The sequence below is a fragment of the Talaromyces marneffei genome, chromosome 4 (assembly GCF_009556855.1).
Source record: "Talaromyces marneffei chromosome 4, complete sequence".
NCBI classification, from domain to species: Eukaryota; Fungi; Ascomycota; class Eurotiomycetes; order Eurotiales; family Trichocomaceae; genus Talaromyces; species Talaromyces marneffei.
The window spans coordinates 3,031,115-3,056,404 of NC_072351.1; the positions used below are offsets into that span (position 1 = coordinate 3,031,115).

The 25,290-nt window shown below is 46.8% G+C and overlaps 11 protein-coding genes across 11 annotated transcripts; 7 read left to right on the top strand and 4 right to left on the bottom strand.

Annotated features, from left to right (window-relative positions):
• Positions 1–636: 636 nt before the first annotated feature.
• EYB26_006128 (uncharacterized protein) lies at positions 637–1,076 on the top strand (the record flags this gene model as incomplete). The annotated part of the gene is made up of 2 exons (XM_054265404.1): positions 637–701; positions 779–1,076. 2 exons carry the CDS (start codon positions 637–639, stop codon positions 1,074–1,076), a joined length of 363 nt encoding a protein of 120 aa, XP_054121379.1.
• A 360-nt stretch (positions 1,077–1,436) lies between these two features.
• Positions 1,437–3,397, bottom strand: EYB26_006129 (uncharacterized protein; the record flags this gene model as incomplete). The annotated part of the gene is made up of 6 exons (XM_054265405.1): positions 1,437–1,983; positions 2,040–2,399; positions 2,456–2,517; positions 2,576–3,022; positions 3,089–3,226; positions 3,311–3,397. The coding sequence occupies 6 exons, from the start codon at positions 3,395–3,397 to the stop codon at positions 1,437–1,439; spliced, it is 1,641 nt and encodes a 546-aa protein (XP_054121380.1).
• A 3,059-nt stretch (positions 3,398–6,456) lies between these two features.
• Positions 6,457–7,281, top strand: EYB26_006130 (uncharacterized protein; the record flags this gene model as incomplete). The annotated part of the gene is made up of 3 exons (XM_054265406.1): positions 6,457–6,564; positions 6,624–6,854; positions 6,913–7,281. The coding sequence occupies 3 exons, from the start codon at positions 6,457–6,459 to the stop codon at positions 7,279–7,281; spliced, it is 708 nt and encodes a 235-aa protein (XP_054121381.1).
• A 2,271-nt stretch (positions 7,282–9,552) lies between these two features.
• On the bottom strand, positions 9,553–10,983 carry EYB26_006131 (uncharacterized protein; the record flags this gene model as incomplete). The annotated part of the gene is made up of 3 exons (XM_054265407.1): positions 9,553–10,567; positions 10,650–10,823; positions 10,898–10,983. 3 exons carry the CDS (start codon positions 10,981–10,983, stop codon positions 9,553–9,555), a joined length of 1,275 nt encoding a protein of 424 aa, XP_054121382.1.
• Positions 10,984–11,415: 432 nt separating this feature from the next.
• On the bottom strand, positions 11,416–13,096 carry EYB26_006132 (uncharacterized protein; the record flags this gene model as incomplete). Its single annotated transcript, XM_054265408.1, has 2 exons — positions 11,416–13,023; positions 13,082–13,096. The coding sequence occupies 2 exons, from the start codon at positions 13,094–13,096 to the stop codon at positions 11,416–11,418; spliced, it is 1,623 nt and encodes a 540-aa protein (XP_054121383.1).
• A 445-nt stretch (positions 13,097–13,541) lies between these two features.
• EYB26_006133 (uncharacterized protein) lies at positions 13,542–16,511 on the top strand (the record flags this gene model as incomplete). Its single annotated transcript, XM_054265409.1, has 4 exons — positions 13,542–13,667; positions 13,718–14,014; positions 14,066–14,175; positions 14,225–16,511. The coding sequence occupies 4 exons, from the start codon at positions 13,542–13,544 to the stop codon at positions 16,509–16,511; spliced, it is 2,820 nt and encodes a 939-aa protein (XP_054121384.1).
• Positions 16,512–16,718: 207 nt separating this feature from the next.
• Positions 16,719–17,357, bottom strand: EYB26_006134 (uncharacterized protein; the record flags this gene model as incomplete). Its single annotated transcript, XM_054265410.1, has 1 exon — positions 16,719–17,357. One exon carries the CDS (start codon positions 17,355–17,357, stop codon positions 16,719–16,721), a length of 639 nt encoding a protein of 212 aa, XP_054121385.1.
• A 753-nt stretch (positions 17,358–18,110) lies between these two features.
• On the top strand, positions 18,111–18,669 carry EYB26_006135 (uncharacterized protein; the record flags this gene model as incomplete). The annotated part of the gene is made up of 3 exons (XM_054265411.1): positions 18,111–18,480; positions 18,544–18,601; positions 18,654–18,669. 3 exons carry the CDS (start codon positions 18,111–18,113, stop codon positions 18,667–18,669), a joined length of 444 nt encoding a protein of 147 aa, XP_054121386.1.
• Positions 18,670–19,224: 555 nt separating this feature from the next.
• Positions 19,225–20,823, top strand: EYB26_006136 (uncharacterized protein; the record flags this gene model as incomplete). Its single annotated transcript, XM_054265412.1, has 7 exons — positions 19,225–19,345; positions 19,393–19,442; positions 19,502–19,550; positions 19,615–19,697; positions 19,791–20,050; positions 20,150–20,720; positions 20,770–20,823. 7 exons carry the CDS (start codon positions 19,225–19,227, stop codon positions 20,821–20,823), a joined length of 1,188 nt encoding a protein of 395 aa, XP_054121387.1.
• Positions 20,824–21,249: 426 nt separating this feature from the next.
• EYB26_006137 (uncharacterized protein) lies at positions 21,250–23,609 on the top strand (the record flags this gene model as incomplete). Its single annotated transcript, XM_054265413.1, has 4 exons — positions 21,250–21,295; positions 21,355–21,760; positions 21,917–23,479; positions 23,528–23,609. The coding sequence occupies 4 exons, from the start codon at positions 21,250–21,252 to the stop codon at positions 23,607–23,609; spliced, it is 2,097 nt and encodes a 698-aa protein (XP_054121388.1).
• Positions 23,610–24,486: 877 nt separating this feature from the next.
• EYB26_006138 (uncharacterized protein) lies at positions 24,487–25,234 on the top strand (the record flags this gene model as incomplete). The annotated part of the gene is made up of 3 exons (XM_054265414.1): positions 24,487–24,690; positions 24,757–25,165; positions 25,212–25,234. 3 exons carry the CDS (start codon positions 24,487–24,489, stop codon positions 25,232–25,234), a joined length of 636 nt encoding a protein of 211 aa, XP_054121389.1.
• Positions 25,235–25,290: the final 56 nt, after the last annotated feature.

A 25,290-nucleotide genomic window follows, 5' to 3' on the forward strand; every position in this document is an offset into this window, starting at 1 on the left:
AACCCGATCGTAAACTTGAAACTTGTTGCCTGTCACCACTTTTCGTACGTAAAAGCTCCTATCCACTGGTTCATCCAACCAACGCTTCAATAACAAGTCATTGGTATAGTTATACACTTTCAAGATCCAAGCACCCCCATCTCATACGTCCGAGAACCTCCAAGCACTGGGGAGTTTTCAATTGGGGCTGTGAAACCCATTCCGGAAGAAGCATAGTGTGCGAGGTTTGTTACTCCACAATTTGTTCGATTCATGTCGTCTTAGAGGCTAGCCCTAATCAACGGCCGTAAAAATGATGGATTAGGCTCTTGGAAACTTGGGTGATCAGTGGAAAGAGGTAATGGCTCAGCTTGTTCATTTTGTTCATGTAGGTTGATGGGTTGTGGATAGTATTTTTGTGAGGGAAATCGAAGGTTATAAATAGGGAGGTAATTGACCATCAGTTGCGTTCTTTTCTTCTTGATTATTCAATTCAAACGTTGCAAAGCCTTTTAACTATTATATACATCTCAATCTATCGATTCTCGACCTGCTTGTATACTTATTGGATCTTGACCAATCAACGTCCATACTTCACCTGCCTACCCCTTCTACCAACAATCAGTCTTCACACAGCATAACCAACCTCTACACAACATGGGTCTCATCAAAACCGCACTTCTGCTTGGTGGTGGCATTTATGCCGTAAAGAAAGTCACCAAGTAAGTTTCTCCTAACATCTCCACGACCAACTCTACTCATGAAGGGAGTGACATATATACTAACCAACTGCCTTTAGAAGCCAAGAAAAGAAATACGAAATGCAAAAGAACAACAGCAACAATAACAACAACCAAGACATGTACTTGTATGGCGGTGGCCAGCCAGGTCAGGGCCAACAATACCAACAACAACAACAACAAGGCCCAGGCCTAGGTTCCAACTACAACAGGACTCGCGAATGCTCATACCCAGTCCAGGAGTATGGCCACGGTCAGTCTCGAGGACAATCACCCCCGCCTTCGTGGGAACATGCCAATGGACACAATGATTTTCGGCCGGCGTACGCGCACGATGAGAAGAAGAGGATGAACTAAGATTATTTTGTCTGGATTGCTTTATGTATATACTTTGGGATTTAATGTATTTGTTGATTGGGAATAGCGTTCAACTGGTTTGTTCTTGGTTGTCTCTAGAACGAGTTTTAGGGTTTGATTGGTCCGCTGCGCAGCGTCCGCAGTGAAATCGATGTCGTTCTTACTACTATTGAGATATTAACTCTGTTCAACCCGCTACACTCTCGTTTCTTTGGTTTGACAGGGAAAACAACATCGATTGGCTCATCAATATACAAACATACGTAGCTGTATATAATTTAAACCCTAATAACGAAGAATCTGGACCGCCAACGCAACTTCTATTTCGTGGACTCCCCAAATATTCACCAGCTGACATCGTTAAAGCTTGGATTTATTCGCATTTCCCACAAGTGCCGATGCTTTCTGTCTCAAGACCTTCTTCAAAATCTTCCCCGAAGGAGTCTTGGGAATTGCATCAACAATCTTCACCCCTCCCGTAAGCCACTTGTACTTGATTAACCTCTCAGCGAGGAAAGCCTTGAGCACCTCTGGCTCTGGTGGATTGGCCTTATTTCTCGCAACGACATACGCCATCGGATGCTCATCCTCGACCCCGGGATACCGCACTCCAATAACCGCTGCATCGATGACCTCGGGATGTGAGAGGAGCACAGCTTCTAGTTCCGGAGGCGCTACCTGGAACCCGCGTACCTTGATCAATTCCTTTTTCCTGTCCACGACGTAGTATTTGTTGTCCTCGGTAAAATATGCCACGTCGCCGGTTTTGAACCATCCTTCGTCATCGAAGGACTCTGCGTTGGCTTGGTCGTTCTCGAAATAGCCGTTGAAGATGGTTGGGCCGCGAAGCCAGATTTCTCCGCGTGTATTGGGTTTGGTAATATGAGTGCCATCGTCATCGACGAGTCTAGATGATTATTAACCACGTGTTGCAGCGCATCCGAACAGAATTTCTGGACCTACTTCACTTCAAGACCCGGAATAGGTCTCCCCACTGAACCGGTATCATCATCCTCTCCATACGGTGTAATCATTGCAAGGCAAGTCGTCTCCGTCATGCCAAAGATCTGCGTAAAAGCTACACCTGGAAGCTTTTTGCGAAGTTCCAACTGCGTGACTACATTGAGGGGCGCGGCACCAGAAAGCCCGAATTTGACGCTCTTCATGTATTGAGGATCGTCCAGGAGGGGGCTCTTGATGAGCGCAACGACGATGGGTGGCACTACCATCAAGTCCGTTATTTGGTACTTTTGAACGTAGTGGAAGTATTTGGTTACTTCGAATCGGCGCATGATGTATGTGGGAACGCCTGCTCGGAGGGCGCTATTGGAAGTCAGCGCTCTGAATATCGTCTTGAAGAGGTCAGGCCATCTGCATACCTGGTATTTGATACCGGTCCGCAGCCGATATGAAAAAGTGGGAGAGGGATAAGTCGTGAAATCTACTTCTCATCAGATCATATGCACTTTGATTTCGAGTCGTACAATCATTCGTCTTACCGCATAAGGGCGCGGATTCGTTTCATACACAAGCGTATGCTGCGCAACAAGATTGTAATGGCTCAGCATAGCAGCCTTAGGGAGCCCCGTGGTGCCACTGCTGAACTGTATCGCCGCAGTAGTTTCTCTGGAAGTCTCCAGATCGTCGAACCTATACCAATCCCCACTCGACTCGCCCGGCTGCAAAAGCGTCTTCCACGATCGAACATCTTTGGGAGCCGAGAAATCCTCTTCAAACGTGTCGAACACCCATGTTCTCTCTCTAGGAAGCCCTATTGCGTCTGCCGCAGCCAGCGATTCGCTCAGCGGCTCGGGGCCTGAAATGAGGAACTTCGCTTTGGATATTTTGATGTGATGCGTGAGTTCTATGTGCTTGTAACCTGGGTTTGTACCGGCGAATATGCCTCCTGCTGCAATGACGCCGAGTAAGAGAACTGGGTAGTAGATCTGACATAATATATCCCATTTAGCTCGTTGTTATTCAGCCAATGCGGACTTGAGGTTTGTGCCTACGTCATTTCCTGAGTTGACGAGTACGCAATCGCCAATCTTCAACCCAGCTCTTCTCAATCCGGTCGCAATCTTTCCGACAGTCTCCCTGGCGTGATTGTATGAGATGGATCTCGAAGGATTGGCGGGATCTATTAGAATCTGGGCGGTGTCATTATTAGCAAGGTGTCTGTCTGCAATAGCCCGACTATAAGTTATTAGAAAAACATGGGACATGACACGTACCGGCTTGTCTCGATCATATTGCGGTCCATTAAAGACCCACGATGCGAGGTCCTCGGTTGGTATCCTTGGAAGCTCTGAAGCAGACATCGTCGAATAATCTCCGGTGTTACGTACACGCGATGACTTATTTTTCTTTACACGAGGGGGAAACTTGGCTATGGATTGCAATTATGACTAGCAGAGTATAGCTCTGCTAGTTCCAACATTTAGTTTAAATAAAGTACGTCGTAAATTTGGGGAAGTAAGCCCTAGACGAGTTAGTGTACGTGACGATCCATATCTACTCAGCTGAGTCAGCTCTAAGCTCATTGATCTCACGTAATATACATACTAGGTTAGTTAACTAGTTAGAACCCATGCATCATTCAAAGAAGACTAAATTATCCCTTACTATGTACTTTAACCTAGCTATAGTCTCATTGATTTGTAGTAAAGCAGATTAGCACAAAATTATGCTCTGCGAACTTCGGCGGATAACAAAGGCGTTCGTTCGTTCTTTTTGAGGTACCATAGGCAACATAGGTAACGGGTTTCTCAACAACTCAAAAGACCTACAGAATTTTTGACCCACAAGGCCAAAGGCATTAGTTAACGACAGCCGTTTAAGTCATAGTTGATATTATGTGGAAATTAAACACTCGGCTGTGAAGACCCCTGCTACATTCACCGCCATATTAATCACCAGTTTCAAGCAGCACCACTATGAGAATTGTAGTTCTGCACGATTTCGAAATCTGCAGCCTACATGGGATAAGGTCCTGTTTGAGATGATCTGTATATGCATTTTCATTTAAGCACTTACCTAATGCGCAAACTAGCATGCTAACATAGTTCTGGAGCCTGGACGTGAAGATAGTCCTACCGGGGTTCTAACTAGGGCTGAGTGAACGGCACCTGGGGTTCGAAGAGGGTCCAACAAGAAACTCCGGTTATATAGTCCTGTAATGATGTACTTAGGTGGTACTGGTATGTCTAGCCGATCCTAGATATTGGCTTAAGATCTTCATATTGGCGGGGCTTCTAATATAACCAGAGGCTTGAAATGTCAACCCGCGGAACTAATATATCAATCCCGCAAGGATGGGGCGAAAACTAACGGGTTTGATCTAGTCAGTCATTCAACAACGACTTCTATTTATGCAGGAGAAAGTAAGGAGTAAGCCTCGGGGAAAGGGATGAACGTGCAGGTTGTTGGGAGCCAGTTTGTTATTCGCACCCCCAACTAATAATATTCATGGTAATATACGAGTATGACACGAATAGAACCTCGATGTCATTCTTATACAAGGTTCCTTAAGGATAAATAGTCTAGCATGTAGATAGAGCCAGCCAGTAGTATAATAGCAGGTTAATCAAGGTGGTGGTTAGCTGAGTCTATTCGACTTGGTCCCATGAACTACACCTTGTTGACTCCGTCCAAGGCACCCAAGAAAATCGCCAAACTTCACCATTCGTGGACGAGGAGACATGGAACTCTCTCATGATAAAGACTGGCTTCACCAGTGCTCAACTGGTTCTTCGGGACTATCAGGGCAATCTCTGCCATGAAATGAGCTTCATTATCTCAAAGACGGTCTAAGAGTAGGCAGCATAACGGTTCAGCTGAATCGTCTTCACGGTTGAGGTGCAAACTCGTTATGGAGAGATACTCCATACTCTGACAGCGTGTAGCTGAAGGGCTTCAACGATATGGGCTGTTACAGAACTGTGCCCGAAATATTTTAACCATTGAAGTAGCAGTGACGAAGAGGTCAGTGAATGTTCCGAGTGCCTGTCGCCAATTGGCACTTTGGTGGACATCATTGATCATCGTGAATTTACTCCTAGTCTACGATGTAAGTGCCATGGGAATTGACGTTGCTGTCTTTGAAATTCTAGGGGACGTCTCTTTTGCGAATATCGGCCTTCTTGTGGCGAGGAAGTACAAAGAAAGTATGTAGCCAAGAGAAATGGTCCTAAGAAGCTGGTGGATGATGCATCATGGAGAGGCTGGCGTTAGTTTGTCATTCATGCCTTAGGGTTACGTACCATCTTAGTTAACTACGGTAATGTCTTTAAAAGTAAAGGAAGGATCTCGGAGATAAATGGCTGGATTTCCCCAGAGCTACAACCTATTTCGTTAAACGAATATTCATTCCACAGATATTTATTTATATTCTTCCCCTCTTCCTACATTTACAAGAATTGATAAATATTTACCTATGTACTGTCTTTATGGAAATACGCGGAGTTAACGGATCCCCTCATCTAGTTATATACCAGGTATGTAAATACTTCTTGCAATGGATTTAATCGCTTACCTCCAGATGTTCATCCGAACAGTTAGTTGACATCTCCAACAAAAAAGCAAAGAAAGGAAAGGCAATCATACGCCAAAAGCCACACCGTATCGAAAAGATCTGTGTTACATATAAACAGCTGGGGTGCGGCTGACATCCGCCCTATCCCACGCTGCGAGCCAGGGTCCCAGAAGCGGTCTGGAAAAAAGTAGTCAACGTTCGAATGTTCCTGCAAGGCCTATAGTGACCGGACTAGTTTGCTATAGTGTCCGACAGGGATCAGATTAGATGGTTGCCTGTAAGACACGGTGGTGCTGCGTACGTAGCATGGCGTATATCCGTACGGGCGTATTCGACCCGAGGGATTTACTACGTAGGTGGTCTAGTTCTACATTACGTTAGTGGGGAGACTCCAGGTCGGGCCAGATGCATTTCATATTATTTTTCTCCGATATGGAGAAGTGGCTTAGATAGAAATATACGAAATCAAGATGTATGGTGAATGGCGTTCAACTCGTCACCATGGATGATCCCCCTAGTCGACCGAAAAGTACGGCGGAGATACTACTAGTAGTACGCATCCTAGAAGCCAGGAATAATGACCATTGTTATACCATAATATTCACAGATTTTAAGTACGGTCAAATTATCCAATCAGCTTTGTTGACACGATATTCGGCGTCCCAAGCTGTGTTTGTCGTTTATATTAAGCTGATGGTTCGCCCGAGACAACTCTGGTATACTACGTTACCATCAGATAAAATTATCCCATTCCTCACCTGATTTCTTTGTGCTCTTTAACTTACATACAGAGTATATTTCCGAAATTATTGAGAAGGATCAATATATCAAATGAACTACCGCACTATGAAATCAGACGTCCTCCTGATGCCGGGCAATAGTGACATGTTCGACAGTAGGCCCTGGTTCGATAATAATCAGAATATGAAAGAGTTTCACCACGCTGTTATATCTGTGAGCATCCCCATCTTTTACATTGATTTGTTAGTATGTATACTTATAAAGATTTTAAGGGCATGCCTCCCTCATCTCCGCCGCAACACGATGAACTTTCCTTTGAGCATTTCATTCCACCAACAACAGATCAAATGGATTCCCCGTCATCGATAACAAGTCCGGACTTCTCGGTTTCTCAACGAGACGGTCATAACAGTTCATATTCATCCAAGAAAGAAAAGTCTCGAAAATCGAGGTCCAACAAAAGTCCCGCTTCTGAAGAGGATACCCCAGAAAATAAATCAAGGGTTTGTCTCTACCATTCCTCATACAAAAAGAAATAACCAAGAGGCTGACATCGTATAGAGAAGGAGAGAGCAAAACCGTATCGCACAACGCACATTCCGCGAACGAAAAGACAGATACATCCAAAACCTCGAGTCGCACATCAAACTCCTCGACGCAAGCCACAAAGATCTCCAAGCATCCTATCGACAGTCTACAGATCAAGTAAATGCGCTCTATACACAATTGCTGGAGACGCAGGGGGAGTTAGATTATTGGCGATGTCTTGCGCAGCCATCTACCTCCCAAACGACGACGACAACAACAACAACAGAAACGATGAGTGCAACTCCGACAATAGCGCCGGGTGAGGCGCATGGAAGAAGACATCTTCATCCGAATGCTCCGATTATGTCGGGAATGAATATACAGCATGGACAGTTTACATAGTTTTTTTTTTTTTTTTTTTTTTTTTTTTTTTTTCTTTTCTTCTTGTCTTTTCTCTTGTTTCTTTGCATTAATGATCTATGGGAGTGTACGAGACATGGATTGCAACATTGAAATTTGGCGGATACATTGGATTTTTCTCTAGTCGGCGCTTGCTTTACCGTACAGAGTACTCTAAGTATGATACACGAGTACATATCGGCACGAATGTGATGTATGATAAGTAGCAGCTTTTCAAATATTTGGTTTAGCCTGCACGGCAATAATTTACCGATTATTCATCTTAACATAATTGCATCTTTATAAGCTGGTAGATTCTTAGCTGATCACCAAAATTAACTCTCGTATAGTTACCCAACCAGAAGCGATACCATTTCAGGACCAAACCCTTCCTAACCAAGTGACACTAACAAACTAGCCCACGCCACCGTCTGCGCTCTGATTATCTGATACGCTCTTCTGGCTTACCGAACGTTCAGCTCGTTTCATTGCTGATGTCTGTGCTTCGGCACATGCTTAACTTATTTGGCGTGGCACCTAGTTACGCCGTCTACCTAGGCACGTACTACGTATGTAGTACCCTCTACCAAGACAGAAGAAAAGAAAAGAAAAAGCACATGCTCAGCCCTACATCATTCCACCTGGCCGAATGTACCACCCACTTTCCCGACTAGTACTTACGAATTACCTGTTATGGGCAAGTTTATTTGCTAATAATTCTATCTATGCCTACTACTGTAGTAGGTTAGAGAGACGAGACGATGAATGAATCCACAATGGATCGACCTGTTTTTTGTGTTTGGGCTGATGTACGTAAGACGGGCAAATAAGCCACCCCGCTTGCTTGAAATGCATCGAAGGGGAGAAATAATCCACCGTCGTTATTATTAGACAGATAATCTTGACGTCGCATCTCGACATGTACGAACCTGCTGACCTTGATGTTCACGCTAGCAGTATCGCAAGCAACTTGCATGTTACTCCGCCGACTTCGGGATGAAGGAAACAAGCTCACCCCCCGCCAACGGCCACTTTTCAGTCTTGCGAAGTAGAACTAACTTCCTGTAGTTGTAAATGGTTGGCCCAGACTCAGACCATTTCTATCCTTAATAAAAGCAGCGGGACAATCTTGCCAGCCCAACCTACCTACCTAGGCTTTGTGTGCTTAGCGCAGGCTAACGCATAGGCTAATTGCATGGAACTTCCGGAATAGGAATTAGGGCTTGTAATCCTCCCGCATGAAGACTTGGATAGATTTGCAATACTATATACTGTGTATATATATATATATATATATATATGGAGTATCTGCAGGGAACAGCAAATCATACCTATTTGTTCTATTCAATCCTATAATATAGAGCTGTACAAAACTGCATGCTATTTCTTGTGAACATGCATGGCGCATTCACTCGACTCAAAAATGGCAAAGTCTTGAGACGCTAGGCATGCTATGGAGGCGTGTCATATGTAAGTAGAGCTGGGGTGGTAGCACGTATAAACCACATGAGCCAGAGTCTAACATTTCTATTCAGACCCCCGGGAGAACCTTCCTATGACCTGAACCTATCATAGCCCTTGTCCATGAATACTATATAGTTAGTAGATACCCATCAAATGCAATGCACAATCTATGTATGCATCACAATCACCCTTGAACCACACCCCGCCCAAAAAGCCAAAAAGGATAAAAAATGAAGGACACCGCTTCTCCCTTCTAGACTCTTCGCTTGCATCTCTAGCCACACACAGGATTGGTTACGCGCGACAAGGGGTGGGTAGTTGGATCCAATCACGTTGACTTGAGGGAGGGGTTTATGATGACTTGAGCGATTTCACCGCTTGATCTAGTTACCTACTACTAGTTCTTTTCGGGTTTACTACAGAGTACGTATAAGATGCTTGTTAAATGGCTAGAGAGTAGATTCGGTGTTATTTTTGCGGTCCGGGTTTTTGAGGATTAGATTTGGTTGTTATCTCAAGCTACCTATGCATAATGGGTAGGTTGATGGTTCTTAAACCCAACGTTTTGAAATATACCTAGGTATGGCTGGGAATGTTGGACTCTGGAGGAGGTCGCTCGAATAGCTTTGATCTACGTAAGCGTATAATCGTAACTATGTAACTAACGCTAAAAGTAGCCCCAGTAACCCCTAAATGGCTTTTGATCCTTCTACTAGAGTCCGGTGTAATGGTATATCTATTTGACTTTTATATCCATCCAAACTAAGCTCATGTAACAACTTGACTAGCGTCGATCTGCTTATTTTTCTTCTATGCTTCCCTCGACGGCGCTATCGGCGTATTCGAATGCAAATTGCCTAATACAGCCCTCAACTCCTTCAAGAACCTCGTCACCTCCTCTTCCGTGCCCACCGTAATCCTCAAACAACCCTCACATCCATGCTCCTTGCCCCGAAACCTTACAACGACACCCTTCTTCTCAGCCATGGCTTCATACGTAGCCAGCGCAACCGCATTATCCGGTTTTCCATCCTTGTTCAGCATCTCCACAAGCAGGAAATTCGACGCCTGACCACCAAGGAAGCGTCCAACTCCAGGGATTTGTGGCAATTCCTTTAGCATCCGATCACGCTGCTCAATGATCTTGGCGCGATTCTCATGCATTATCGCCAAATTGGCCGGCGCAAACGCCGCTTGAGCAATCACACTCGTCGGACTGGGGATGTTGTACGGCGACTTCATACTATTAAACAACGTCGCAATCTCGGCACTCGCAAATGCCGTTCCCAGACGAATACCGGCAAGACCAAATGCCTTGCTGAGTGTCTGCATAACCACCAGGTTGGGCCACTCGTTAACCCATTCCGCCAAACTCGAACCTTCAGGCGCAAAATCAATGTATGCTTCATCCACGACCACGACGCCGTTCCACGTCGGGTGTTCGAGAACCTTTTGGATATCTGCTTTCGCTATCAGGTTCGCTGTCGGGTTACCCGGTGAACAGATGTACACAATTTTTATCCTGTCGTCGGCTGAAAGCGCCTCATTGATTTTGTCGGGTTGTAATGAAAACCCATTGTCCACGTCGAGTGGCACCTTGACGATTCCGACGTCGTTCACGTCGGCGCTGACAGCGTACATGCCGTATGTCGGTGGGCAGGTGAGGATTTTGTCCTGTCCGGGGACACAGAAACACCGTAGCAGGGCATCGATTGCCTCATCGGAGCCGACGCCGACGAACAAGTTCTCGGGTTTGAGATCTTTTTGGGTGTGAACTTTGGTGTTTCGGAGGTTGCATATCAATTGCTTCAGGTCGATCTGGTGGCTGCACAAGAAAGAAAGAAAAAAAAAAAAATACCACACTTAGCAAGTTATCTTGGAGGAGGAATTGGGAAAGGGTGACTCACGGATCGGGATACCGATTCAATCCCAAAAAGTCAATCTGCGGCGATAAACTGCCATTGACATTGGCAGTCGTTGAGGTACCCTCAATACTCCCATCTTTATTCAATAACAGACCCGGTCCGTAGGCATTCTCATTGGCGTCGAGTAGGATATTCGTCCCATCGTCTTTGTAGTCACTGCAGAGAGATTTAACTTGTAAGCTTGGAGGTTTCCCCGCCATCGGAGCAGGATCGGAGGAGATGCGACATACTCTCTGGCACAACGGTAAGGGTGCAATTTCAGGATATTCGGCCGCGCGCATTTTGAAAGATCGAATGGTCTGTTTTGTGAGGCCATTTTGATTGTTTTGAGGCGTTGGAGTGTGTATGTATGAAAAGAGAGAGAAAGAGAATGGCAGAAGATGAAATGAAATAATAAATTTGGTCGGAGTCGGCGCGGTGGGGAACATTCCATGACATACACTGACTCATACTCTCCGAGAGTACCTCCCTACGTAGAAGTATCTACTGAGTCACAATGCAACTCTCAAGTCAATGGCATTTTACTTTCCCTGTAGCTACGTAAAATGGACAGTATTGAGGGTTTTCGATCTCTGTTTTCCTATCATATGCAACCCTATTTCATGTGATGGTTGGACAAGACAATGCTCTATATGTATATATACATAATCATAGGCCCGAGCCTACAAATGCAATCAACGCCATCGATGCTCTATTTTTTTTTTCTCATAAACAAAGGAAAATCTTTTTTCCGCGAAAAGAATCTATCTCAGTCACTTTTGGTCTTTTCTGTGACCTTTTCCGGCTCTTGCTGTAGGTTTTCAGGGGTTTTGGTTTTTGTTGAAGGCTCAGATTCCTCCTTCTGGTCATTCTTCTTTGAATTAAGGTGCTTCTTTCGCTTTTCGGCAACATATGTCCACGCCCTGCCGACGCCTGCCGTAAGTGCGCTCTTGATGGTTTGCATGGTCGCCGGCCATCGGATTGTCTTTGTAATGGTCTGCTGTAGCTCCTCCTTGAGATTATCATCAGCAGCGATGCGCTGCTCAAAGGCTCCTCCTTGGCGCCGGTGGATGCGCTCTGGGTCTTCATCGCTTGTATTTTGCATCATCTCAACGAATTCTGATCGCGGGATCTGGTACCGACTTTGGTACTGGAAGTAGAGCTTCTCTCGGAATGATTTGGGCAGTCGTCGGACCATGTTTCCTCGTTTGACAGGATCCATGTCTTGAGTCAACTTGACATTCGCTGATGGATCGTCAATCCAATCTGACTGGGAGCAACGAGCATCATTAAAGTCGCAGTTCGGCAGATTCTCAATGAGAGGCGCATATAGACGTCGGAAGTAATCCATCTGGCCCGTGACAATATTCCTGACTTTATTAGGATCCTCCGCAGAAACAGTCATGCGAGGATCACCCATGTAACTGAGTCCAGCAATCGTGGTATAAAGCTCTTGTTCAGTGAATTCACTTGGCAGCATGAGCAGGGCGACACGCAACGCTGAGAGCAAATTGACTTGGTTCGCTACTCGCACTCGGGGGTGATCGCGAAGAATTTTGACCGGTTTCTGTAGACGCCCGGCAAGGTACATGGTATCCCATTGACTGAGATCTCTGCATAATGTGTCGATGTTGACCACTCCGTACTTTATGAGCGTACCGTTGACCGTCACGAACGGGTTGAAGTAGACACCGGCTCCCCATTTGTCTTGAACTGCCGAAACCGCACCAGACCCAAGGGCGCCGAGGGCAGAGTAGTGATCGCGATGCTCTTGTAGGTTAAGGGAGTGCCAATGTTGTGTATGCGATACGCCAAATATGAAGTCAATCATCTTTCCTTTTCCTTGCTGGACATTTCGAATGGCTTGTGGTGGTGCAGGGTGGCCAGGGTCTGACTTCGCGCCTGCCGTTGCCGTCTGCGCAAAGACTCCTGAGCCGTAGGCGAAGGCATATCTGATGGGAGCGCGGAATTTCCATAATATTTGTCGAAGAGCCTCTTTGAATTCTTCATTGATGATCATGTGTTGATTGACGCCGAAATTTTTGGAAGGCAGTTCCGAGAAGTTCGAAATAGACAGGTCCGCATTATCTTCCCAGTCCGCGGGTTCTTTCTGGAGGAAGGCTGAGCTCGAGAAATTAGATGCATAGGCTGCAGATGTGCTATCTAGAGGAGTCTGAAGTGACGGCCTTGTTCCGAAGTCATTCGTCACATGTAGGTTCGTGTGCGGTTTTTCGTAGGACGTGTGTAAACTTCGGGTCCCAAGTACCCGGAAGGGATGGTGAATTGAATTATGTGCATTGTATATTGAAACTGTTACTGATCTCGAGTATATAGACGATTGTATAGGAGAGGTGCGTCGCAATCGGACGGTATTAGTCTGCAATTGTGAATTGTTAGCGAAAGAATCCTCGGTTAACAATACTCATGAGCTTTACCGAAAGTTGTCGCATGTTGAAGTCGGCAGAAACGAGCGTAGAGGAACTAATATAGAGCAGACGGATACTAGATCATGGTGTTTGGATTGAGCGACAAAGAGAATGAAAACGTGTTGTATATCCTGATATTGTACAGTGTGTTGTAGTTGGTCAGGTCATGGTAAGCAAATTAATTAACTAATGAGAGATGTGGAAGTGTTGACGTAGGCCCAACAATTCCGTTTGGCCCCGGAAAATCGTCCAGTTCCAGCAAGGTCACGTGCAGACGTATCCGTCGGCGCGTTTAGCGTCCGAGAAACCGCGCATCCAATGTAAATAAACACTTCACAACGTTTACACCAATTTGAACCACCCAACGCCTTCATTCGATGTCCTCGATGTCCCTCGCACAGATATAAGCCTCTATTATTTGCGAAATGTGTTAGGATACAGAAAACACGATCCACCAAACTCGCGCAAAATGGAGACCTTCGCCGCTCGTCTAGCAACCTTCGACTCTGTCGTGCCATCCATCAACTCGAGAACCTCCAGTTCAAGGAACATTCAACCGCAAAGATGGGTTTGGGAGTCGCCATCACCAGAGCAGGTATGCGAGAGCAGAAATTTCAGTGCGAACGCTTGCTAACAGACATACAGCTGGCTCATGCTGGTTTCTATTTCCAACCATACGACACTAACCCCGATAACACGATGTGTTTCCTCTGCGGGCGGGCACTAGACGGCTGGGAAGAGGGAGATGACCCTGTAACAGAACATTTGAAGCATTCACCCGATTGTGGTTGGGCGATCATCATGGATATTCAGTCAAAAACATCCAATCCCGCGGAGATTGTCGACCCCACCAGTTCCTCTATTGTTGAAGCTCGCAGAGCAACGTTCGCAGTTGGATGGCCACACGAAGGTAAACGTGGCTGGGTGTGTCAGTCAGAAAAGGTTCGACAATGCACAGCAATTGATTTCAGGTCATTTACTAATCGAGTCTAGATGGTCGAAGCCGGATGGTATTTCTGCCCTAATGAAGAAAGTCCGGACTTGGCCAGTTGCCCTTACTGCAAATTGTCCTTGGACGGCTGGGAGGAAGCGGATGATCCATTGTAAGTCATTGCGCCTTCCTAATTAACATGTACTTACCAAATTATACAGTGAGGAACACTACCGCCGATCATCAGATTGCTCCTTCTTCGTCTTCGCTCTCCCTGCAAAAACAACCAAGAAGAACACTCGCGCCAAAAAACCTCGCACTTCAAAGGCTTCACGACTTTCGACACAGTCGGTAATGACCACAGCTTCGGAGGCCCCAACAATTGATGACGACATGATGGATGTCAGCATCATGTCTCAGTCAACAGTCAGGTCTCAGACGACGACTAAGAAAGCAAAGGCCACGAAAAAGGCTACCAAATCACGAGCCAAAAAGACCAAGAAAGACGAACCTACGGAAGTCGTTGAAGAAGTGGAGCCTGAGCAGGTTGAAATTCAGGCACCTGAGCCAGAAAAGCCTAAACGCGCTACTAGAGGGAAAAAACGAGGCAGCGAAGCTGTTGTTCAGGAAATGTCCGCCATGACCTTGACAGATCCAGTTGTCGACTCAGAACCATCACCCAAGAGGCGAGCTACAGAAACTCGTCACAGCGTGTCTCAACAGCCTGAAGAGATACAGTCTGATATCCCCGACGAGGCTCCGTTGGATGTGGCCACTTCTCCCGTAATGCCCAAGAAAGGCCGCAAGGGAACTAAGAAAGGTACATCGACCAGGACGCGAAAGGCTTCAACAGCTTCCTCATTTGGAACAACTACACAGAGCAGAATCCCGGATGATTCAGTTCTAGAGGCAGCCATTGAAGCCGATTTGGCTCGCAACATGGAAGATACGGAGCCTTTTGAATTCCACTACAAAGACGAAGAGCGAGAGAGTGCCCGATTCCGAAAGCAGTCAATATCTACATCTATAAAGGCTCCATCAGAATCGCAATATGACCGTGAAGCAACTCAAGAGGCCGTAGAGGCAGAGAAGCCAGCTCCCGAGGAAGACTCAGTCATCGAGATTGTCCCAGAGCCGAAGCAGAAGAAACAATCAAAGCGGAAAGCTCCTGCAAAGAAATCGAAAAAAGAAAAGGCTCCCGAACCTGAGCCCGAGCGCGAACCAGAAGTTGAACAAGAGCTAGAGCCAGCGTCAGTAGCTGAATTGGAACCTGAACCGGAACCCAAGCCTGAGCAAATAGCTGAACCCGTCGAATCAAAGCCAAAGCGCACTTCACAACAGAAACGCTCTAAGATCCAGGAACCATCCGCCGAGGAAGTTTCACAGGTTGTGATGGAAGTCGAGCCCGCTGTACGCCAGGGTTCGGTCGTTGCCGTGGAGATTGAAATGCAGGATCGTCAGCCAGAAATAGACGAGGCTAACGACAAGCAGCCAGCCAAGAAGCAGGGCAAGAAAGCTGTCACCAAAGGGAAAAAGCCGGCCGCATCCAAGAGAAACGAAAGTGACATCGCCATGGAAGAGCAAACCGAGACAGTTGAATCTCATGAAACACCTCCTGAAGCTCCAAAGCCTAGAAAACGTGAGTCAAATCGCGAATCAAAGCGCAAGTCTAAAGAGACCAAAGAGGGCTCTATGATCATGGACGAGCAAGAAGATCTCGTACCAGTTTCAGCACAGGAGGAGACAGAGGAACGGCCTGTCAAAACAAAGCATGGGCGACCTACCAAAGAGGCGCAAGAGGTTTCTGAGGAGAAGCCAGTGGCTGAAGCCAAACCGAGACGAGGTCGACCTTCAAAACAGCGATCTATTCAAGCCGAGGAACTACCCGAAGCACCCAAGCGCGAGCAACAATCAAAGAAGCCTCAGGCGCCTCCTCCTAAGAATACTCAGCGCTATAGTGACTTGCCGAAAGACAGACATCGTGCACAAAGCTTTATCGAGTCTGTCGCAAATTCCTCACCTCAGCGACCGTCACCAAATAATACGCATTCAACAACACAAGAAAGGACGCCATCTCCATCACCACAAGCATCCGACGCTGAAAATCAGCCACCATCTACACGACCACGTTCAGCCCGGCCTCCTATTATTTCCCCATCAAAACCGGCTGCTTCTCGTATACCTTTCGCAGCCAGCACGCCATCTCCATCCAAGCGACAAGGTGAGGGATGCTTGTCGTCCACCCGGTCGTGGGAGCCGATGGACATTGAAGAGCTTCTTGGAAGTTTCAGTGACAAGGAGAACCGTGACTTTACGCTCAATCAAGGCAATCTCAAAGACATCCTGACGAGTCCTGAGAAGAAGATGACAGTCGAGGAATGGGTATACTTCAATGCCAAGAATGGTGAGGAGCGACTGCGGCGAGAATGCGAGAAACTGATTAGTATTTTCGAGCGGGAAGGCGGCCGAGCTATGAGGACATTGGAAGGTATTGAATGCATTGATTGATCATTGGGTTTAGCATTGTAGGCGTTTGGCGGGATTTTAGTCAGAGTGTCACTTGGATATATGTATTGATGCACTCGACTTTGTTATATTGCAATTGAAATGTACACAAACAACCTTCCTAAACGTAAAACAAACCTAACGCCACGGGTATCCTGTAACAACCAAACGTCTCCCAACCTTGTAAAGCCCAGCCGTGATTGTAGTAGTCTAAGCAATAATCCCCAACCTCCCCTCCCAATCATCCTCTTCCTGCTTAACAGCCCTCCTCTTCTCCCTCCTCTTTGCTCTCCTCTCTTCCCTCTCCTTTGCATCCTGCTCCTCCCTATCCTTCAGCCTTGCCCCAAGATCCAAATTAAACGCTCTCCTATCCTCCTCCTCTTTTTCACGTTTCTTATGCGCCAACCACCTCAACCGATTCCTGACATCCTCCACCGAAGCCCTCTTGACCTCTCCACTTTCTCCAATGGCAATCAAATGCTGCTTGCTATTCAAATGCTCCACAAGCTGTATATTATCCTTGAACGTAAGATCGCAATCCGAACAATAAAAACCCGCTCCTCTCCCTCTTTTCCCCACTGCAGCTCCTGCGGGCACCATGGTGGTCTTGCCCACCATACTCGCGACATCCAGCCTCGAGACACGGGAGGATGTCGCTTCGAGCGTGCTGTAGTCGACGGGAGCGTGCCATTTTTTGCCGGCGAGTTTTGCTTCGTAGCGCGCTTTGGACTCGGCTTTGTCTTGGGCTTCACGTTCGGCGGCGCGCTGGGCGTATTCTTCGCGGTTCCAGGTTTTGCGGAAGTCGGTGTCGGAGGAGGCGGTCCCGTAGGCGGATTTTTTGTCCGCCATTATTAAAAAAAAGAGGGTCGAGACGCAGTCTCGATAGTCTTATCTTTCAACTTTTGCTAGAAGAGCCTTTTGAGTCAGGCTGTTGTTATGGTGTATATGGTTGAAGTTGAGATGATGGATGATGTGCCATGTTGGAGAAAGAGAAAGTTGTGGCGGGTGGAGTGGAGTCGGTAGCTTTATCTTTTATCGGCGATTCTCAGGCATCTTCAGGCATCATTCCGAGAACATACATCTACGCATATATATCTCCGTGTATGATGATTCAACGCGCAGAATATTACATTTTATACATTTATATATATATATTCAACTAACGGCATTCTCATCCCAGGAACCTTTGATAACCAGCCACAGCTTACCCCCTCGAAAATCAGCCTTGCTGTATTGAGGCTGGCGCCATCAATCTAGATCTGTGCACAACTCACAGCCTCAAAGTCAATAGCCTCAACAACCGAATATGTTACAGCCTAACTCAATTAACTAACTTAGCTTGAATGCTATTGCCTACATGGACGAGATATAAATCCAGACAGGTGGCACATTTTCCACTAAACATGTTATTTAATTTGGACATTTCCAGAGGAGCCAGACTACATGTACAGGCAACAGCGATACTCGCAAGTTGAAACAAAATACCCCCGTTGAAGGAGACGACAACCTACCTCAAGGAATCATCAACGATATTTCCGTGATAATTTATCTGTATAGTCCAAAACATCAAAAAGAAAAATGGCTCCAACAAACAAAAACATAATGTCCCTCCCCACCGAACTCCACATCCAAATATCCTCCTACCTCTCCTACCCCGACGCCCTCGCCCTCAAACACACCAACCGCCATTTCTATTCCCTCGTGTATACGAGCATCCACCTCAAAATAAACTGGCTGCTATGGAGGTTTGAGCACAAACTCGAGTGTCCTCGAAACGAGGACTGTTCCTTGAGGACGGATGCATCGTTTTGTAGAAGCAAAACAGTCAGGAAGATTATGGAGAGGAGGAGGAGGCACCTAGAGTGTAGGTCGGGCGAGGGGGGCTGTTTTGTGGTTTTGGGAGGGAGTTGTAGGAGGAAGGAGGTTGTACCGGGGTGGGTGCGGAGGGGGTTTAGGGGCTGGGGGGATGAAGGTATGCTTCTTTTCCTCACGGAGTCGTGTTGTGTAAGTGAACTTTGACTAATGGGCGGTTTAGTGTTGATATATGGGTTGTTGTTTGTGTTTTGGATGGCGGTTTGGAATGTGGTTAGGATGTATGTGAGATGTGACCTGACTGGTATTGGACGGTGGCTGACTTGATAGCAGATCGATGCTTAGTTGACATTCTGAGCCATTTCCTGCACCCTTCAAACTTCAATCATGATAGAGAAACAACCATCCTTGTCATCTCAAGATGCTACAGCGATTGACCAAAGCTCCAACTCGGACGGCCGAGTCATGATTACCTCCGTCCACATATCACACGCGAAGCAATTCTCAATCTTCCTACCAGGCCTTTCCAACTCTTTCAGAACATTCAATGATACCATGACATTATATATAGCATATCCCATGTATATGGCCTCACGCTACATCCTCATTGGCTACATCGTCTACAAAACCGGCAAATAAATGGACGGAGTTTATAGAGCGCACAGACGGCTATATCCATGGTCTAACTAGCGCACCCTAAGCTCAGCCCTAAACGTCAAAGTCCGGATATCAGATCCCTTCTTTTGATAGTTAGCGACTAGAGATTTGTGGACGGAGTTTGGAGGGGGTGTAGTATTTCCGGAGTGATTGCGTGTGTAGGTGAGGGTTTTGTTATCTCCGGAGCAGTTCCTTTCAAATCATATACATCAAATCTTTATAAAACTCTATCATAACCAGGCGTAGTATGGCTAACACCATCCTCCTCCGAAACGGCACCGTGCTATCCCATGATGGCGATAAGGTCGTTGTTCTCAAAGACCATGACAATCTCATCGTCGGAAATACAATCGATCAAATCGGGCAGGGTCTGACGCTTCCTGATAATGGGGAGATCATTGATTGCACTGACAAGATCATCTCTCCTGGATTCATCATACGCACCACCATTTGTGGCAGACTCAGGTATCGCCCTTTCCCCAAGTAAACTTAGGAGAGCTAGGATGAGCTGACAACAAGCACAGTTGAAAGGAAGACACGGCGATGAGGGTTTTATGGATTACATGGTCTCAGGTATCTCCCTTCGTCATCCTGCTAGAAACCACCATCCGCGTCCCATACATTAAATAAATGAAAGGAAATATCCAATCCTACAATTACAAACCTGAAGACATATTCTGGGGCCAACTAGCCGGCTGTCTCCAAAGCATCAACACAGGTGTAACCACAGTCATTGATCATGCACATATGACGTATTCCCCGGACCACGGTAATCCTCCCCCCTCCTATACTTACAATGTATAATATATGTAGCAACTGAAACCCTTCGTGCAACGGCCTCTTCCGGCCTACGCTCCATCTTCTGCTACAGCTCCATCTCGCGCATCAAAAGCTGGTCTTCAGAGGTCGATTACGACAACACCTTACTCCCGGACTGATGCCACGCTGGCCTCACTCGCAAAATCCGCGCCTTACGGCGGTGGTCGAGTCACTCTGGGGGTGGGGTTTGATCAATTCCAGCTCCCCAAAGAAGTCATAAACCTCTGGGAAAAATCGCGCGAGTTGGGCGTAAAGTTGATGACAAGTCACTATGTTGCTCATCCAATGAAAAATATGGCTTCTTACCCATCCCCTATTTTGTTTCTTTTTGGTTAGCTGATTTTAGCCAGCAGAAAGGACTCCGTGAACCTCCTTTCCGAGTACGGTCTACTGGACAAATCAATCCTCTTCTCGCATGCTAACGGCATCTCTGAATCTGACGCTGCCCTTCTGGTTTCAAAAGGGGCACATATATCCACTACCCCAGCGACAGAAATGCAAATGGGTCTCGGCGAAAGCGTCGCTTTTAGAAACGACACAAAACACCACGCGTCGATTGGAGTGGATTGCCATGCTAACAACTCGAGTGATCTGCTCACGCAGCTCAGGCTAGGGATGCAACAGGCCCGCGCCGCTGAGGATAGTCAAGCTATGGCACGGGGCGAGTATCCAAGTGTGGCGATCAAAGTTGAAGTGTTTAACCTCGGCACGATCCAGGGTGCGAAAGCCATCAATATGGAAGATCAGATTGGGAGTATTGAGGTTGGTAAACGGGTTGATCTTGTGGTTTTTGATGCCTCATCGCCGGGGATGGTGTGTGCGGCTGAGGAGGATCCTGTTGCGGCGGTGCTAATGTATGCTGGGGTGGGCTATGTTGAGATCGTGATTGTGGATGGGGTGGTCAGGAAGCAAGGGGGGAGGCTGGTGGGTGTTAGGGTTTTGGATGGAGTGAGTAGTACTGAAATGCGTGTAGAAACGAAACGGGGAGAGGCGAGGAGCAGGTTATTGGAGAGTAGAGAGAGGATAAGAGTGAGAGGACAGGGCCAGGATAGGCAGGCGGCGATGCATTTTTTGTACAAGACTTTTGGATAGGTTGATATCAAAATAACTGGCCCAGCGAAATAGACATAGGAAATGACTGGTTAAAAAATATTCAAAAAATACACCAGATGTACTCTCTCATCTTGGAACCTAATTGGTGATCTCTCGCTGTTACACATTAATACATAGTCGCCGCAGCGCCGCATCTGCTCTCAGCCTTTCTGTACCCCTCTTTACCCAAAAACTACAACTATTCCAGTGACATGCCCAATATTTCTCATTCTACAAGAAAGGGCAAAACGATAACAAGACGAACGAACCAGATCAATACATAGAAAGGGCCAACTGAAGCCCCGCAACTGCCTTGAAGCACAGAGCGCCTTTACCACGACAAGATGGGAGGACTTAGTCCATGGTTTCTACTGTTGATGCTGGTCTTTACGGGGCAATCGTAAGAGGTATATAATCCCCAAGAAAATAACTCTCTGTTTTATTGATATCAACTCTAGTGTTACAGGATCGCCCTATATTGCTACCGTCGTCGAAAACGATGAGGAGGGTCACACCCTGAACAATTACAACGGCTGGGTCAACCCCGAAGATCTGACTCCCATGCCACAATGTATAGCTCAGCAGGACCATTCCACCTGGCTGGCAGCCATGACAGAATGCACCGCCAAACAATGCACCTCTCATTTTGCATTCATTTGCTTTCAGCACCAATGGCTGACCCAACTTAGCTGTCTCAGCACCGAGGTTTCCCCGGATCTACTCGAGCCTTATCTCCCATACTGCAGTAGATCGGTCCTCAGCAAGGCGCAGCTATACCTATGGGTTTCAAACGTCACTAGTCGAACATGGCTTGTTGATGTGGGCGATGCAAATGAGTTGCAGAATCTCTCCCCGGCCTCGCTAGTTGAAGGGTATGCGGATTTTGATGTGATTCATCACGCGCCGACATGTCTGACTGATTCGGTTTCCGCTCAATCGAGGGAATCATTTCAACATGTGATGGCATTGTGTATGTTCACAGACTCGGTTCAGAACACAGGGAGTGCTGATCATCCTTGGGAATACAGTGACTCCCTGCAGTCTATAATTGCTCTGGACTTTGAAACTGTCGGATACGACCTCACCGGCGGTAATATCAAGGAGGGCAGCTACTTTGATAAAACATGTTTTTGCAGCTTCTACGCTATAGATCCAAAAAACGAACCCTGTTCAGGATCAATATCGGGGTCAGGGGGACTTGACCTTACCCAAGAGCGACTATGGATCAATGCCACCTGCGGATCCACGTCTTTGCCTGCCGACTGGAAGGACACACTCCAAATCACAGAATTCGGATATATCCCCATTGAAGACTGGCGCTGGCCCAGCTGCTTCGCAGATATGCCGAGGCAAGTGACTGAGCTTCCTGACCAGTGCGCAGCCGAAGCCTGCGATCTAGACTCGAATGGCTATTGTAGCAATGTTAAGGCAGCAGTTGACAGGGCTTGCTTCTGCCACGGTATCAGCTACGGTTCCTGCGAAGGTTCTTGTAGGATCTTTGAGACTCGAATTGAATATCTCAACTGGCTCCACGATATGTGTAGTGAGATGGAGGACTGGCATGGTCTGCCAGATAATTGGCGTCAATTAGCTGCTCCTAGCCCTCTCGACATGATTCCATGGAGATGGACCATCAAGTCATCCAAGGAAACCGGCAGTTGTCCTTCAACCGGCCGGAAGATCAGCAGCTTTGCACAAGTCAATATAACAACATTCCTCGTGTTACTGCTCTTCCAGAGAATTGGCATACGTGGGCTTTCGCACAGGTTTCTATGGCACCATCAGCAGCCACGCTCTTGGTATTCCAAAGGGTGTTTACTAGCCGCTTCCCAAATCCTTGCAAACTACGTCAATGCACTTCTGGTCCAAAGAACTCCCGGTTATGAAGACGTCCCCGTTACTCAACTACTCCTCCTCTGGTGCACAATGCCTCGAGTGTTTGCCTGGCTCACGATAGTGCTTGTTGGTATACAACGATTTGACGAAATGGATGTATCTGCTGCTGCGTCTTGTCTATTTGCGGAAGCGATTCTCCAGATCCCTTCGGCATATTACATGCTCATAACTGTCAAATATGGCGTTGAACACAACTTTTACTTCAGCGGGCGTATGGAAAAAGCTGAAAGGGGCTGGATGGCCATAATGATGTATCGTGGAGCAATCATGTGGCTAGCAATTATTGTCCTGGCATTCGGTCTGTTAATTTGGACTGGACATAGAATAAATCGGATGACTGAAGCTGGTAGCCTCGAACCTCCACCATCAAAGACGAAGAAAGATAGAAAGGCAATATCGAGGATTGCAGAGGGACTGATGGCCCTGGCCAACGAACGTTATTCACAATTTAGGGAAAAGGTGCTACATTTTTGGATCGTCGAGTGTAGTGACCTAGAGATAATCCGGCCGATAAGAAGAAACAAGGTGAACAATGGCCCCGTATATGGCACTTTTCCCGTCACAGGCCAAGATGGGCACTGGGCTTCTCATAGATTGTTTATGGGATTATATGCGGCATTGACCCTTGGCATGCTTGCTCTTTGGTTTGCGCAGTGGCTCTTTTGGGGTGGGTTTATTGGTCTCAGCTTGGAAGAGTAAGTACTTGAAGTTACTGGGTAGAATATTGGCTGACTGGACTTTAGTTATTGTCCTCCTGAGCTTGGGTTGCTTACTATTATTTGGATTGTATTCTCTTTTGCTGGGGCGACTCTTGGAGCCCCTTGATCAAAGTGCATTATATTGGAATTTGCTTAGGGCTAGGGAGTTTATGGCAATAAACAACCCCAACGTGCCTCTCCACCATATCCCGCTCGCAAGAGGTATACGCGTTTGTGGGGAAAGCATCGTCATATCTGAGCTTATCACGATCTCGTTTAAACTAGAAGGCATAGATCTACTCCGGAGACGCGCGGGTGGATGATTGCCATCTTGAAAATGTATGTTCAGATGGGACTGTCGTTGAAGCGATACAGAAAACTTTGAGAGAGAGGGAAAGAGCCGAAAGGCTGTGCTTGGAGACTAAGCCATGTACTACTGGTACCTACTAAACATTGATTTTTTTTTCTTTCAACGAAATTTGTAAAAACCATGTTGCAGATAATATCCCTGAAGGTATTCGCGGAGGGGTAAGCATGAAGTGGGCGCACTAAACAAACAGGAATTAGGGCTAACTATATAGCCCCAATAAATGTACCTCTCCACCAAACCCTTACAAAAACACATACAAAGTCGTTTATGCAAATAACACAAACATCTCTGCCAATTTATACAAGATTTTATAAAATTCATGCAAAAAATGAATGTCTTAGACACTGCCCAAATATCCAATTCACGGAGAAGATGTCCAGAAGCCAAGCCTGTACGTCATGGCGACTTCATGCCCATATCATCCGTCAATCTTTCTGTGTTGATCATCACAAAACACTTCGTCTTGTAGGATACCCTCTCGATCCGAAGAGCATCCTTGCTACAAGAGCGATCGGTACGTCATACGCTACGATCTTGGTACGCCTCGCTGGGAAGAGATATAAGAATATCTTCGCTCTCATTCATCTCTCTACTTTGCAACTACCGACTAACCGCAATCAAGAAATAAGCGAAAATGTCTTCACCACAAATCTCCACCAGCGCTGGCAGCAAGCCTATCGACCCTTACAAGGCCAAAAGCTACGACCCCAACGCCCCCGTACAAGAAAAGATTGAAGATCTTGTCAAGTTCATCAAGGATATTAAATACGGCATGCTCACTACCAAGGCCTCGGACAGCGAGCTGTTGTCCTCGCGTGCTATGGCGCTAGCCGGGACAGTTCGTATTCCCCTTCCCCCTTCACAAAATATTGTACCTTGAGGTGGTTTGGCTGACTGAGAGCAGGAAAACGGTGGCGTCGACCTAATCTTCCACACAAACCTCTTCTCCGGCAAAACCATGGATCTCACCGTCCACCCCACAGAGACAAACATGTCCTTCCTCGACGTCGTATCTGGCGGCTGGGCGTCCATCTCCGGCACCGCATCTGTCCTTTCTGGCAAGGATGTCGTGGAGAAATTCTATTCTCCGGCGCTCAAGACTTGGCTAGGTGATTTGGGCGATGGGGTGCATGATGGTGGTCCCGGTGATCCACGTATTGGTGTGATCAGAGTGGAGTCCAAGTCTGCGGTGCATGTTACGCCTCGCAAGGGGATGATTGGTAGGGCTGTGGAAGTTGGAAAGGCGGTTACCACAGGGGATGTGCCTCCGATTAATAAGCATCGTGAGATTAGCACGAAGGAACTTGCCGAATGTAAGCCTGGAACTGAATTAGCTTTGAACATTCCTAACTGTTCTAGGGCGTCGTACTCACCCCGAGTAATTCGTCCAAGGATATGATAGTTACGATAAGAATATGAATGTTGATGATATTTTCAT